Raw genomic sequence first — 15023 nt, 5'->3', positions numbered from 1 at the left:
CAARGTTTAAGTTCACACACGTCACGTAACATTAGCTAATGAGCCAGTCAGCTAACGTTAGCTATTTAAACAACAATGAACAAAGTGCCAACAATGCCACAGTACATGGAGCTCACCAACCAGGTTCAATGTTAGCTAGCTAACATTAGGCTCTAACTAGAAAAGTAAACGAATAATAACTTCAGCTAGGGAGCCAGCCAGCTAACTTTATCAAGCTAGCTAACAGTACACTTTAGCTTGAAATGAAACCACTTTCTGTCAAAATTATAAGCGTGTAATATCTGAAAATGTAGCTAGCTACTTGTATACATTATCATGCATCCTGTCAGGAATGCCATACCATGGTTTCCCTTAGTTTGAAGATGTAATCCGGATACTGGTGTTTTCTCCATCTCTTTAACTCTCATACTCTAATTCCACTGATTTCAAAACTTGATCCTCCAGAAAGAGGATAGCAACACTTATGCAGCTCTACTACACAATACATTTTTAAACAAGCGGTGTTCGTCAGAATTACCACCACAGACTGACACGTTCAAATTGACAGAAGCGCTCTATATGGCAGACCAATCCGAARTCCTGTCTCGGCATGTCCAGCCCAATCATGGCTAGTGGGAAGGTTGCTTACTTTATCTGTGGCTTAACCAAKAAGGCTCGTAATTRAACAATMTTATTCGTATTTACAGATGGCATACACATTTGTTATTAAGGCACATTAAAGTTGACATGTTCGAGAAGGCATTTCTGCCAAAAAACACACTTTGAGAAAAAACTATTCAGAAGGCTCTCCTGTGAAGTTGTGGCTTGCAACATACGCCTAGTTTTCCGAATCGGGTCACATTTGTTATACAGAAATGACAGTGTGTATTCAGCTACAGGAGGCAGAACCACCATATAATGGTACGTCTAAATGTAATATTCTGAAAAGTCTTTGACACCTGTCCCCTTTGAAACATGGCCAAACTTTGTAATATAAACAAAATTACAAGACATCTGAGAGTCATGTCTTGTTTTAAAACTCTTGAATCTGGTCCAGACGTGTCCTTAACCTTATTAAAACAACTTTGACTTCTCTGCACCTCAGGACGACACTCATGTCACCCAGCAACGCACCTGTGGTGGTGACACAATTAAAATATCACCCTCCACATCATAAAAAATAAAATATATGCAGAAGGAGAACTTCAACCCGATAACAGTTTTCTCTTTTTTTCACTCTGCCAGAGTCAATACCGTTTATCTGTTTGTCATGTTTACGACGGCCTTGACAACTAGTAACTTTCCGAGGGTCTCTTACGGTTCCCAATCTGCGCCACCAGCTCGGTGAGCCATATGTTCTTTGATTATGGGAGGTGATGTGTGAGAATGCTGTCAGCCGGCTGCGTGGTGTTATCTGAGGCAGACACGGTGGGTCAAGGCTTGGCACCGAGGGCCGACACATGCTAATGAACTTATCTCATTAAATATGCATCAAGCGCCCTCCAGGAACGCACAGCGGAGCGTAGACAAAATTCTCAGGAATTATGGGAACAGTCATTTCCCATTATGTCTCTGTTAAATAAGGAGTGACCTGTCTGATCAATTGGCTGACCTCGTCGAGATAGTTCCTCCTGATTCTGCAAGGGAACTTTGCAGATTACTTTAGACTTTTAAGATACTGCAGTGACAGTATCAACTTAAATGTCCGGGTGTATGGGGGTGTAACCTTGGTATAATATGCTCCCTCTGACGCCAATGTTACAAGTCAATGAAATTAATCAAAGACAATGATGTCAATGAGGGTTGTGGTTATGCAATTAAAGTCTTGGTGCTCACGTTATTATATCACTCATAACTACATTAGGAAGGAACAAAAGAGAGAGTCTGTGACAGGTGTTGAATCATCCTAAACTAAGTTGTCTCCTTTGTTGATGGACAATTCAGAGTATATTTCCCATGGCTTTTACTCCTACTCCCACTCTTAATACGGGTGTATTATTGACTTCTAGTTTATTATTTTGGCATCCAATGGCTTAAATGCTACGACAGGAAAGTATAAAAATGTATAATCGGCAGCATTGCATTTCATCACATTGTAACAAGACCATAGCTCAATTGAAGCATAAAGTATTTAAGCAACTTACAGTTGAACGCTTGAGTGTTTTAAATGGTTTGCCCATGGTATAAATAATGTTAATGGTTGCTCAATTTATGATTGGCATTGAACCCATTCGGTTGATTCTCATTTATACGGCTCTGTAATCAAATCAATTGTTCACTCATTTATATATTGCCAAAGTTTAGTTAAAATTATTTGTCCCACTTGCTCAGAACAACAGTATTTTGTTTGTATTTTCTAGGTTTTGTGAAATCCAATCTTTTAATTGCTTAACTGGATTGATGATTGGGCATAATTAGCTCAAATGTTCTTTTATTCAGGTGCTGTCCGTCTTGATTCAATTGGATAATGTACAGCACATATGCTGAAGATTGTCAAGTTCAACGTAAATGTACTGTTTGTGGGTAAAGGATTCTCAGCTAATACATCATTATCTACACAGCAAATTCTCCAGTGTAAAAAAACCACAATAATTTGACATTGAGAGTATTAAAACCAACACTGAAAGTGTTGTCTGTGAACCCATATAGACACCGGAACAATGTTAAATTAACACACTGCTTAGAGTAAAGCCTTTTTCAAATATTTCCAAGAGTGTCTTGCTTTTTGATTAAATTATAGTTACCACCCATGACTGTACTTGTTAGTGACAGAGACATGGTTGTTCTATCCATTTTCTAGAAAAGGAATCAGCTTGAATACATGTGATCCAAAATACTAAACGTTGAATATCCCCACACTGGCTGGATTCCAAAATAAATTATACATCAGCTTGCAAACCAGCATAATGTGACGAGCTGGCTTGACGTAGCCTGTAAACTATGAGTTTCAGGCCATTGTATTACACTTCTCACTGTAATGGTACTCTTTAAGGTCATTCTTTGTAGCTTCAGCAATGAGTACATAATTATACCTCAAAACTCCTGTCTGAAGGATTTTAGATTCCCTGCTTTTTATGAGGAAACTACCAACCAGGAAAAATYACAATGATGGGTGTAGTTTAGGTTCAAAGTGATGTGTATGAGTTTCAGGCCCATGTATTAGGGAACAACTAGGCCCTCAAAATAAGGCTTTATGAACAATGTATAGTTTGTGTTAAATATACAGCATATTATATATATTTTTTTGTGTTAACATATTCGCTTAGGATCGAGGGTATTTCAATTCATTATTGTATTTTGTATACAAATTTTAAGTTAACACGATGCAATTAAACTACACTACTAGCCCATGGCCATGTTCAATGGATAAGCGTTGTAAAGCATGTCTTAGCGTGGGTGATATGAAAGCAGGATTAAATAGTATTTCTCATGTATTAGTTGATGTGAGTACTGGACTGTGATAATTGGAGGAATGAGAGACACTGAAAAACAAACACAGTATTGTCTCTCTCTGTTGACACTGGTTTGATATGTTTTCTTTCTGTTATTGTTGACACTGGTCTGATATGTTGTTGTTTTTTTTTTTATCGGGCATCGCCACAGTCTACTAAGCCCACATCCAATTGCACACAGACTGTTATTTAAGAGCACAGAACAGCAGATAGCTTATCTGATGGGTTTATTTAGTGTTTTTTGGGTAGAAGGCTCCAGATGTATCCCAAATGGTACGATATTTCCTATTTAGTGTCAATAGGGCTCTGGCTAAAAATAGTTCACTATGAAGGGAATAGGGTGCCATTTGGGACGCATTTTTACAACTTTTCATTCCAGTGTGTAATTGGAATGATTGGGGAGGCAGTGGGACAAGTAATGACCTCTATTCATCAAGTTGTTTTCATGTGGCACACTGCTTTGCCAAAAACAGGCATCCTCAATTAAATTAAATCTACTGTTCGTTTTATAAATTGTCACAATCTTTATTCCTTACGGTTGGTGTGAATTTAGACCTTTGATGGATTATTTCATCATGAAGGTCTCTGATTAAAAAAATGCATAGTTTCTCTATTCCATCATAGGTAGTAGCCACCTGCTAATCTATGGTGTGGTGAGTAAAACCTGGAAACATGATAAGATTGTACGTTTTGGCATGTGTTCACTTCAAAAGGCTATTATTAAGAGCTTTTGAAACTATCAGGAGGCAACATGTATCAAGTGATGCTTGCTGAAAAGGACACTCCTACTATGCACTTTGTTACATTTTTTAACAAATATCCTGGATGGATAAAGCAGGAATGATAGCAAAATAGATACACATTCAAGCATGTATGGCACATTTAATCTTCTACTACCAGWTAGGCACACACCCGCATTTGGAATTCTAAACCATCTCCAATAGCTCAAATGGCATTTGAATGAAAATYCAGTGGAAACAGTAAAGTAGGTGTATGTAGATAATATCATATCGGGACAAATAAAATATTCAATAGGACGGGAGCTGGAAGTTGAAATATTTGTTGTTAATCTCCAAAGTGTTCATTCACTCGGGCTCCCGAGTGGCGCAGTGGTCTAAAGCACTGCATCTCAGTGCAAGAGGCCTCACTACAGTCCCTGGTTTGAATCCAGGCTGTATCACTTTGGGCCGTGATTGGGAGTCCCATAGGGCGGCGCACAATTGGCCCAGCGTCGTCCGAGTTTGGCCTGGGTAGGCAGTCATTGTCTTATAAGAATTTGTTCTTGACTGACTTGGCTAGTTAATAAAAAAATGTAAATAAATAAAAGGTGTGTATAGCTGTCAAATTACAGAATTGTAATTGTTATGGCATAATTATAAGATCATCCATAGTCATTTRTTTCCATACTCTGTTATACTCAAGGTGCCATTTTGACCAAACATGCAGAAAGTTTTTCTTCAAAATGAGTTGCTCTCTTTTGACACAAGCATTGTTTTCTGTGTGTTGTGTAATTGGGGCTCATTAGCATTATTCAACAGGTGACTGAGATAAAGGATACAGGCGAAGGAGCTTAACGTTTCTTTCTGATTTCTCTCCTCCAGGTGATGAGCTCCATMAATCGCTGAACGTGACAGGCAACCCACCCCGGCCAGCGGCTCATAATCTTGGCTGTGTCCAGTCCACTCCTTCACCACGGATTCAGCATCCCTTCCTCTTTCAGTTGTGATCTGGCTTTCCATTTGTTGGGACTTTAACTTGGAGACCTCAAACTCACAGACCGCCAATGCTTACAAGGAACTGCCTGCTACTGTTCCTTTGGTTTGTCTTCGACAAAGGCTCCCTGTCTCCTGTACGCCCGSCAGGCGCACCGCTGAGCAGGAGCAGTCTGGGAAAGGAGCATCCCAGGAGCCTGGTGGGCCCGATGAGAAATGGGGCATCTGGGTTTCAGAGAGTCAAGAGGGGCTGGGTATGGAACCAGTTCTTCGTGCTGGAGGAGTACATGGGGTCAGACCCACAGTACGTGGGCAAGGTAAGGATGCTTTGCGTTGTGTTATGTATTGCATGGGAGTGTGTCATAAATCATATAGCTAAGAGCTCGGGAGAAATTGTTGAYGGTGAGAGAGGGATGGAGTTGAGAAGAAGAGCTACGTTGGTAGTGGTACCAGGATTAGAGCATGTTTGAATTATAGAGTTCTATGTCCCTTGACATAGCCCGCTATTACCAATTGTCACTCTTTTACTTAGCTTCGCTCCTGGAGCTACATCTGACCATTTTAATCTCACGATGGGTTGTGTTTGGAAAACGTCTCTTTTTATGAGTGTATTAGGATATGAATGAAAGAAAAATCAATGAAAAATGTCCTTCTTCTTTTTGGGATTTATGCCAATGTTTCAATGACAAACAGACATTTTTATTGCAGCTACACACAGCATTCGTGTGGTGAATGGATCAATGACCCGGCAGGAATACATTTAAATTATGGCTCTTGTAAATCTGTCAGAAAATCCTAGTTACTAGGGAGGGAGGATTCTGACAGCAGTAAAAGACAGAGGACACGCACCTCATAGACTTAAGCCGGYTGGAGACTACACGACTTTCAAAACCCTAACGTCAATGAGCCTCTCATWTTAAACAACCGTCTTTCCTGTAGTTTTGTGTGTTGCCAACGTAGTGGTGAGCACACTAAACGATGTGGCACAGACGGTGGTRACACACTAAAAGATTCTTTACTTGGTCGTGAGGATTCTCGATACCACGCTGTCTCGCAAAAATAAATGTTAATTAGATTTAATGTAGCTACAAGTTGTGGCTCAAAGGAGCCTCATAAACATTCAGTCAGACATTCACACTTGCCATACAGAGTTMAAATATCTAGCCAACATTTTGAATTTAATAACATTGCTCGTGAACCTCAGATCTGTAACGATTTGATGCTTTGGTTAAAGGCAAGTACAAACGCATACTAGTAGTAATTGCTCCTGCTCGAGGGTCCACACATTCAGGGTGATGTGAAACACCGTCATCATCTCACTGGGTTTTTCCCTGGCAAGCTATCATTGGCTATTGCTGATCACCGTTCTAATACCTTGTCGTTGCACATCTCACACTACAAGAGCATTTGTGCCGATAAAATCAACGTTTGAACATTTCAGGACGTCTGGGACTGCTCAAAGATGAGATCGGTAGCTCTCAGATTGCATCTCTGACCCGCTTACATTAAACAAGTGTCGGTGATGGCCACGTGCTCTGAGTAGGCAATGACATGGGGATTTTGTCTCCGATCTCAAAAACTTGTTTGGGAAGGCTAAATTGGGGCCAAAATCGTGTAGTGTACACCCGGCCGTATTGAACTGAATTGCATGAAGTCTGCAATTCACAATATGTTTTTTTCTCCTTGCTCTGGCTTAAGACATCCTTTAACTAAACTCAGAGGGGTTTTAAGGCTGAAGTTGTAATTTGGCACCCCTAGCTTAGGCAGGATAATAGTAAGACTGACTTATCTACCCCGGTGCCACTGCAATCAGCCCTGACYCGCTGCACTGTTTGTGGAAGTCTCACAGGCTAAAGCAGTCCGGGTACTGTCTGTCTGCTGCACTCCTAAATCACTTAATCCCTGGCCGCTGCACCGCTTCAAAATAATTGACTGATTCTCTGCCATATCAAAGGCATTTGGAGATCAAGTCCCTCAACCTTCCGTAGGACAATCTTAAAGAGGGATAATCTGCTGCAACCAAATAAATACAGTGTCACGGGATGAGAGACCCAACGGAGCGTATGCTACCTAGACAATGGACACTTGATTAACTGGGTGTCAGACAGTGGCTTTTCTTGCAGGGATTTAGATCAAGCACAGTCTTCGTACAGATACTGTATCCATAATATATCCATAATTATGGTTTATTGTTTTACTGTTTTATTTTCCAGAGTGTAATTGACAAGAGTGGGCTGGAATGCGGCTGGAATGCATGTCTATAATACATCAAGACTAGACTTTGCAGCAATACATTCACATCAGAACACAAACATAATTACTATGCATTAAATTCTAGAATAGAGTTTACCAACATCCAACAACCAGCTTGTTTATGCACTTCGCCTAGCTACTTGTACTAACAGACACAGGATGAGCAGCAGAGAAGAGACCTGGGGTTGCGTCCCAAATGGCATCCTATTCCCTATATTATGCTCTAGTTTTAACCAGGGCCCACAGTGTGCGCTAAATATGGAATAGGGTACAATTTGGTAAGCAGACCAGGTCTCCTCTCTGCTGCTCAAATCAAATCAAATTGTATTTGTCACATGCGCCGAGTACAACAGGTATATTACCGTGAAATGCTAACTTACAAACCCTTAACCAACAATGCAGTTAATGCAATATTTACTAAATCAAATAAAGTAAAAATATCTAAATAATCAAAAAGTAATACAATACATTTACATAACAATAACGATGCTATATACAGGGGATACCGGTACCCAGTCAATGTGCAGGGGTACAGGTTAGTCGAGGTAATTTGTAAAGTGACTATGCATAGATAATAAACACAGGGTGTTACTGCTGCTACTCGCTGTTTTTTTATTTTTTTATTACGGTTTCTTGGTCAGTGACTAGGAGTTTCTTGTTTATTTCTAAATCATATCTTAATGGGACTTTGATTATACCCCTGCTGACATAGAGATATTTCCATCTTGTGAATGTTCTCCATGGGTTAGGTTGAGGAAGGACTCTTGTACATGTTCACTCCAAATTAAGTATGATGAATAGGTTTTTGTGTCATATTGCCCTGCTGATAATCTCAGATGAAGGTCATCAAGGCTTCATGGGAAAACGTTTTTGGGATGTCATGAATTCACAACTTGGGGAGAACCTTATCAGGAAAATTCAGAGCTGCTGTGATTTATTCCAAAGATCTGAATTAATTTACAGAATGGGTTCTGCTTTCCAACCTAGACGAGACATCGAAATTGGTCCAAGAGAAGTGTGCCTGCCAAGAAAGTAATGACAACACTCTCTTGCAGTGGCCAAAACACAAAAGGGCGATCTCTGACAACCAAAACAGAATAACACAACAACAACATCCCTATGAGCATTATCCATCTTACTTAAAATAAAAAGTCTAATGAGATGCCCCCTGTTTAAACCTCCATAACACTGCATCCCTCATGTTTGCATCTACTTGTATTGCAATCCAAATAAATGAAGGCTACAGTTCTGTGGTGAATAAAATGGTTATATTACTGGAGTAGGGAATGGCAGGGAAGAGGGAAGAAAGGGAATTCTGAAAGGAATGTTTTAAGACTTCTTCACAAGAACTGCCTTCTCGTCTATTTCGGAATAATGAATGCAAGCAAAGCAACGTTTGTTTTCTTCTGTGACACGCCAGAGGAGGAAAAATCTACGTTTGCATTTTCACTTGTCAATGTGTCAAAGGAATAAACGCAATAAAACAACAATGACTTGCATGCATTCGACTTTACTTAGGCAAAAATAAATAGCATTTGGGGCATTGCATTGTTTTTACTTTGAGTACTAGCAAACCCCTAAAGCATAATTTCTGCAATGTTCCATATACAGAGATTTAAAACAGTAAAACAAAAATGGTATTCTCTGCTGGTCTATAATGCCCTTCACACAGCACTTTATGAGGGCAATCCGTTATGCATTCACTTGATACATTAAATACAAACATAAATCTTCCTTCATTGATTACAAAATAACTTAGTTTGCTATCTATGGGATTACATTACTGTCTGTACAAGCTGCGAAAAACACCACAGCCTTAGTAACAAAAACAGCTATATGCAGCAGATCAACAATTTAACATTTTATTACAAGGAAATAAAGGCCTGGAGAGCCTTGGGGGATAATGTAACAAGACTGATACACTCAACAATTAGATAATGTCCTACAGTCCCAATGTTGAACAATGGCTATCTGCAAGAAGAACTGCTATCAGTTGATAGGTCATAAATCAAGTCCCGCTCCTTCTTCTCAATCACTATTAAACTCTCCCCGCTGTACTCAGCAGCATGCACTCTCTCTCTATAACATTTATTTTTGCCATCTTGGCAGACATCACTATAATGGTTATGAATGACTGTGTCCCACAAAAGTTGTAGTTTTGGAGAGTAGCTGACATACCAGGCTGTTTTGGCCCACTTTAGGCAATGTGTTGGTCAGAAATGACATGCAAGCTAGCTATCATAAAGCCACTGTACTGTATATATAGTGCCCATATGGAAAGAAATATATTTAACATCACGTAAAATGTATTTGAAGTAGATGTAGATACATTTGCATGTATGCTAAAAATGCATGTAATGCCTGACAATATTCCAGAAATGCATTGCTATGACATCTAGTCTACATGGTGGCCAAAGTGGTTTCTAATTTGGCTTCTTAAATAACTCGTTAGGTTTTTGATCAATGTGGATATTTTTTGGGGCCACCAAACCAAAACTTTGGCAGGGATATAATTTAAATTGTGATGTGAGTAAAAAAATAAACTACAAATTGTTACATGCTGTCATAAAGAGCACATGTTCAACTTCCTAAAAAACAAGTTTTCCCATCTTAAGAGATATTAAAAAAAAGTAATATAGTAAGTGCCTCTCTTGATTAAATAATGAAAAACAATCTAGTGAGACCAGGCACTAGGCTGTTTTTATTATTATTTTAATTAGATTTTGTTTCYATTTATACAAATCTATACATCATACAACACTCCACAATGTGTCACATTGTAGGTCCAGGTCTTGTGCTTCCAATTAMTGGTATTATACAGCTCTACAGTAGATGGATAGCGGTGTTATGCTGTGTTTATAACCAAGTGGGAAGTGGTAATTTACCAAATCTGGGAAAAATCCAACTGGTAATTACTAGTTAAATCAGCCATGAATCCCCTTCTGACAGGGGGAATGACATTTTTGTTGTATGCAACAGGGAGGGGCAATTTAATGCAAGATTCACATTGTTAAAACGTTTCTAGCCTGTCTATCTATGGGTAACAGGGTTGACGTGTCATGCCCGACCTGCTCAGTTTTTCACCACAAAACACCAGAAAATGTCCAAAAAGAGTAGAACCAGCTCACCTACTTTTCCACCATGATTTGACTATTGGATGTTCAATGTTTCGTTTAAAATAAATGTAAAAAGGAAGAGTTTCACCATATTGAAATGAGAGTACAGTTCACGTAACAGGGTTGACCTTAAAATGAATCACTATCACATTAAATAAATAATAATCTTCAGAAACAAATTTGTCAAAGCAACAAAATAACTATGGCTTTACAATTATGGTGAAAACTTGGGGGCAAGTGGGTTAGAATCTTCTTCGAAGTCACCGAGGGTGCATGGAGGGATGTGTCAAAATGCTTAATTTTTGCACTTTAAGCAAGTCTTTATTCATATAAAAAAATCGGATTTATTGAATTCTACATGTGGTCTATATTTAAAGGCACTTCATTTCATATAACAGGCTTTTAAATTTCAATATATATTTGGATGTATGTAAACTATTTAATTTATGTAAAAATACATTTTAATTKTTTTTTTGTTTTTATTTTTTCATATGGATGGTACTTCCTGTTCAGTGAGAACTTAGAACATGTGTAATTTCACAGTATTCCCTCGACAACAGTTGATAGGGAAGTGAACACTACAGCTTGACGTTGGGGCGAAGTAAATAGATAAAAACAAAAAACAGTACAGTATGTTGTTTTCCCAGCACTTTAGTCATACGTGATAGAATGAAAGCAGATATTTTTTGATTATGATGTTGAGCAATTTATGAGACATTCAATCTTTGAAAAAGGCAGCCAATGTTGCTGTAACAGCATACTAGCGGAATATACTGTATGGATGGATTTATTCCCTTTTCAATGGAAGCAAAATACATCTCTCTTTCTCTCAATCTTTCTCCCCCTCTCTCTTTCTTGGTGTATGTGCCTGTGTGTACAGTATGTGTGTGTGTGTTGGGACTTCTGTCACAAGAGATCACATAGAGTCTTTGTTCAAGATCACATASACCCCGATCAGTTTGATATGGGTTTCACTGGGCACACATAAAGCTGTCATGGTCTCTGGGCTCATGGTGTATTTACAAAGGCTGTGGCTCAGTGGGACACCCATGTGTTGGTTTCCCTGAAAGAACCACACTACAGACCCATGTCCTTTTCATAGGAATATGAACGGAATGATAGGGGGGCAGTTGCTAAGGCTTTTTAAAGAATCATACAGTGTAGTATACTAGATCAAATCATTAAAAAGTTAACCATGGAAAGTGTAAGGTTTAGAAATGACTTTAAGGTGGCCACAGTGTACAATATAAAGGAGAGGTGTCAGACTAATGTTGCCCTGGGGGCCACATTCGGTCTTSATCAAGGTTCGAAGGGCCACACTGAAAATGTGTTATATTTCCTCTGCGTAAAACTTTGCAAAAAATTGTTTTCTATCGTTGTTTTGGGAGGATTTTTCATGCTCCCTTACTGTCTAGCTTTAATTTCAGTGATTATTAGCGAGCTGGACACTGTCAAGAAACTGTATGAATTATAAGTATTCACCCGCCTTGGATTTCTTCACATTTTATTGTGTTAAAACGTTGGATTCAAATGGATTTAATTATTAGCAATCTACACAAAATACTCTGTAATGTCAAAGTGAAAGAAAAATTATACATATATTTTTTAAAGATTATTAATGAAAATGAAACGAATATACACTGAGTATACAAAACATTATGAATAACTGCTCTTTCCATGACATAGACTGACCAGGTGAATCCAGGTGAAAGCTATGATACCTTATTGATGTCACTTGTTAAATCCACTTCAAATCAGTGTAGATGAAGGGGAGGAGACAGGTTAAAGAAGGATTTGAGACTTGAAACAATTGAGTATTGCGTATTGTGTATGTGTGCCATTCAGAGGGTGAATGGGCAAGACCAAAGAATTAAGTGCCTTTGAGGTATGGTAGTAAGTGCCAGGCACACTGGTTTGTATCAAGAACTGCAAAGCTACTGGGTGTTTCACGCTCAACAGTTTCCCATGCATATCAAGAATGGTCCACCACCCAAAGGACAGCCAGCATTGGAGTCAACATGGGCCAACATCSKGTGGAATGCTTTTGACAGCTTGTAGAGTCCACCTTGTAGATTCCATGCCCAATGCCAACTCAATATTAGGAAGATGTTCTTAATATTCTGTACACTCAGTGTATCTTGATTAGATAAGTAATCAAATCCCTGAGTCAATACATGTTAGAAACACCTTTGGCAGCAATTATAGCTGTGAGTCTTAAGTTAAGTCTCCAAAAGGTTTGCACATCTGAATTGTGCAATATTTGCCAATTATTCTTTTCAAAAATCTTCAAACTCTGTCGAGGTACTGGGGATCATGGCGAGGCAGTCATTTTCAAGTTTTGCAATAATTTTCAAGCAAATTCAAGTCAACACTGCAACTTGCCCACTCAGGAACATTTATTGTCTTCTTGGTCAGCAATTCCAGTGTAGATTTGTCCTTGTGAAAGGTGAATTCCTCTCCCAGTGTCTGGTGAAAAGCAGTCTGAAGCAGGTTTTCCTCTAGGATTTTACCTGTGATTAGTTCCATCCCGTTTCATTTTATGCTGAAAAACTCCCTGGTCTTTGCCGATGTCATGCAAACCCGTACCATGTATACAGCCACCACTATCATTGATACTAGGAAGGCATTTTCACAGTGATGTTGGATTTGCCCCCAACATAGAAAGTATTCACCCCCCTTGGCATTTTTCCTATTTTGTTGCCTTACAACCTGGAAATATAATTGATTTTTGGGGGGGTTGTATCATTTGATTTACACAACATGCCTACCACTTTGAAGATGCAAAATATATTTTTATTGTGAAACAAACAAGAGTTAACTTGAGCGTGCATAACTATTCACCCAACCAAAGTCAATACTTTGTAGAGCCACCCCGAGTCTCTTGGGGTATGTCTCTATAAGCTTGGCACATCTAGCCACTGGGATGTTTGCCCATTCTTCAAGGCAAAACGGCTACAGTTCCGTCAAGATGGAAGGGTTCCACTGGTGTACAAAAATCTTTAAGTCACACCACAGATTCTCAATTGGATTGAGGTCTGGGCTTTGACTAGGCCATTCCAAGACATTTAGATGTTTCCCCTGAAGCCACTCGAGTGTTGCTTTAGCAGTATGCTTAGGGTCATTGTCCTGCTGGAAGGTGAACCTCCGTCCCAGTCTCAAATCTCTGGAAGACTGAAACAGGTTTCCCACAAGAATTTCCCTGTATTTAGCACCATCCAACATTCCTTCAATTCTGACCAGTTTTCCGCTCCCTGCTGATGAAAGACATCCACACAGCATGATGCTGCCACCAAAATGCTTCACTGTGGGGATGGTGTTCTCAGGGTGATGAAAGGTGTTGGGTTTGCACCAGACATAGCATTTTCCTTGATGGCCAAAAGCTACATTTTCGTCTCATCTGAACAGAGTACCTTCTTCCATATGTTTGGGGAGTCTCCCACATTCCTTTTGGCAAACACCAAACGTGTTTGCTTATTTTTTTCTTTAAGCAATGGCTTTTTTCTGGCCACTCTTCCATAAAACCCAGCACTGTGGAGTGTACGGCTTCAAGTGGTCCTATTGACAGATACTCCAATCTCCGCTGTAGAGCTTAGCAGCTCCTTCAGGTTTATCTTTGGTCTCTTTGTTGCCTCTCTGAATAATGCCCTCCTTGCCTGTTCCGTGAGTTTTGGTGGGCGGCCCTCTCTTGGCAGGCTTGTTGTGGTGCCATATTCTTTCCATTTTTTAATAGTGGATTGATTGGTGCTCCGTGGGATCTTCAAAGTTTCAGATATTTTTTTACAACCCAACCCTGATCTGTACTTCTCCACAACTTTGTCCCTGACCTGTTTGGAGAGCTCCTTGGACTTCATGGAGCTGTTTGCTTGGTGGTGCCGTTTGCTTATTGGTGTTGCAGAATCTGGAGTCTTTCAGAACAGATGTATGTATACTGAGATCATGTGACAGATTATGATAGACTTAGATTGCARGCAGGTGGACTTTATTTAATTAATTATGTGACTTCTGACGGTAATTGGTTGCACCAGATTTTATTTAGGGGCTTGATAGCAAAGGGGGTGAATAAATATGCACATATGGATTTTTTTCATTTCACTTTTACCAATTTGGACTATATTGTGTATGTCCATTACATGAAATCCAAATAAAAATCCATTTAAATTACAGGTTGTAATGCAACAAAATAGGAAAAACACCAGGGGGGATGAATACTTTTGCAGGGCACAGTTAGGCACTGCATTTAGGCCAAAAAGTGTATTCCTTTGCCATTGCGGTATAACTTTAGTGCCTTGTTGTACACAGGATAAATGTTTTTGGAATATTTTTAGTCTATATATTTGTATTCATATTTRCACTGTCATTTAGGTCATTATTCTAAAAATGTTTTGATCCATCCTCAGTTTTCTCCCATCACAACCATTAAACTCTGTAGCTGTTTTAAAATCACCAATGGCCTCAAGGTGACATCCCTGAGCAGTTTCCTTTCTGTTCTGCAGCTCAGTTCAGAAGTACAA

The 15023-nt window shown here is 39.2% G+C and overlaps 1 protein-coding gene across 1 annotated transcript in view; it reads left to right on the top strand.

Annotated features, from left to right (window-relative positions):
- The window catches only part of LOC111973606 (cadherin-12-like), a 213753-nt gene that overhangs the window by 79518 nt on the left and 119212 nt on the right, over positions 1 to 15023 (top strand). Inside the window, exon 2 of the mRNA XM_024000989.2 lies at positions 5033 to 5460. Within this exon, the coding sequence (XP_023856757.1) occupies positions 5215 to 5460 (246 nt within the window). The 5' untranslated portion in view covers positions 5033 to 5214. The remainder of the gene's footprint in view (positions 1 to 5032; positions 5461 to 15023) is intronic.

The sequence above is a fragment of the Salvelinus sp. IW2-2015 genome, linkage group LG14 (genome assembly GCF_002910315.2).
Source record: "Salvelinus sp. IW2-2015 linkage group LG14, ASM291031v2, whole genome shotgun sequence".
Classification (NCBI taxonomy): Eukaryota; Metazoa; Chordata; class Actinopteri; order Salmoniformes; family Salmonidae; genus Salvelinus; species Salvelinus sp. IW2-2015.
The sequence above is the reverse complement of the archived record's forward strand: the minus strand, read 5'-3'. Positions and strand labels throughout refer to the sequence as shown.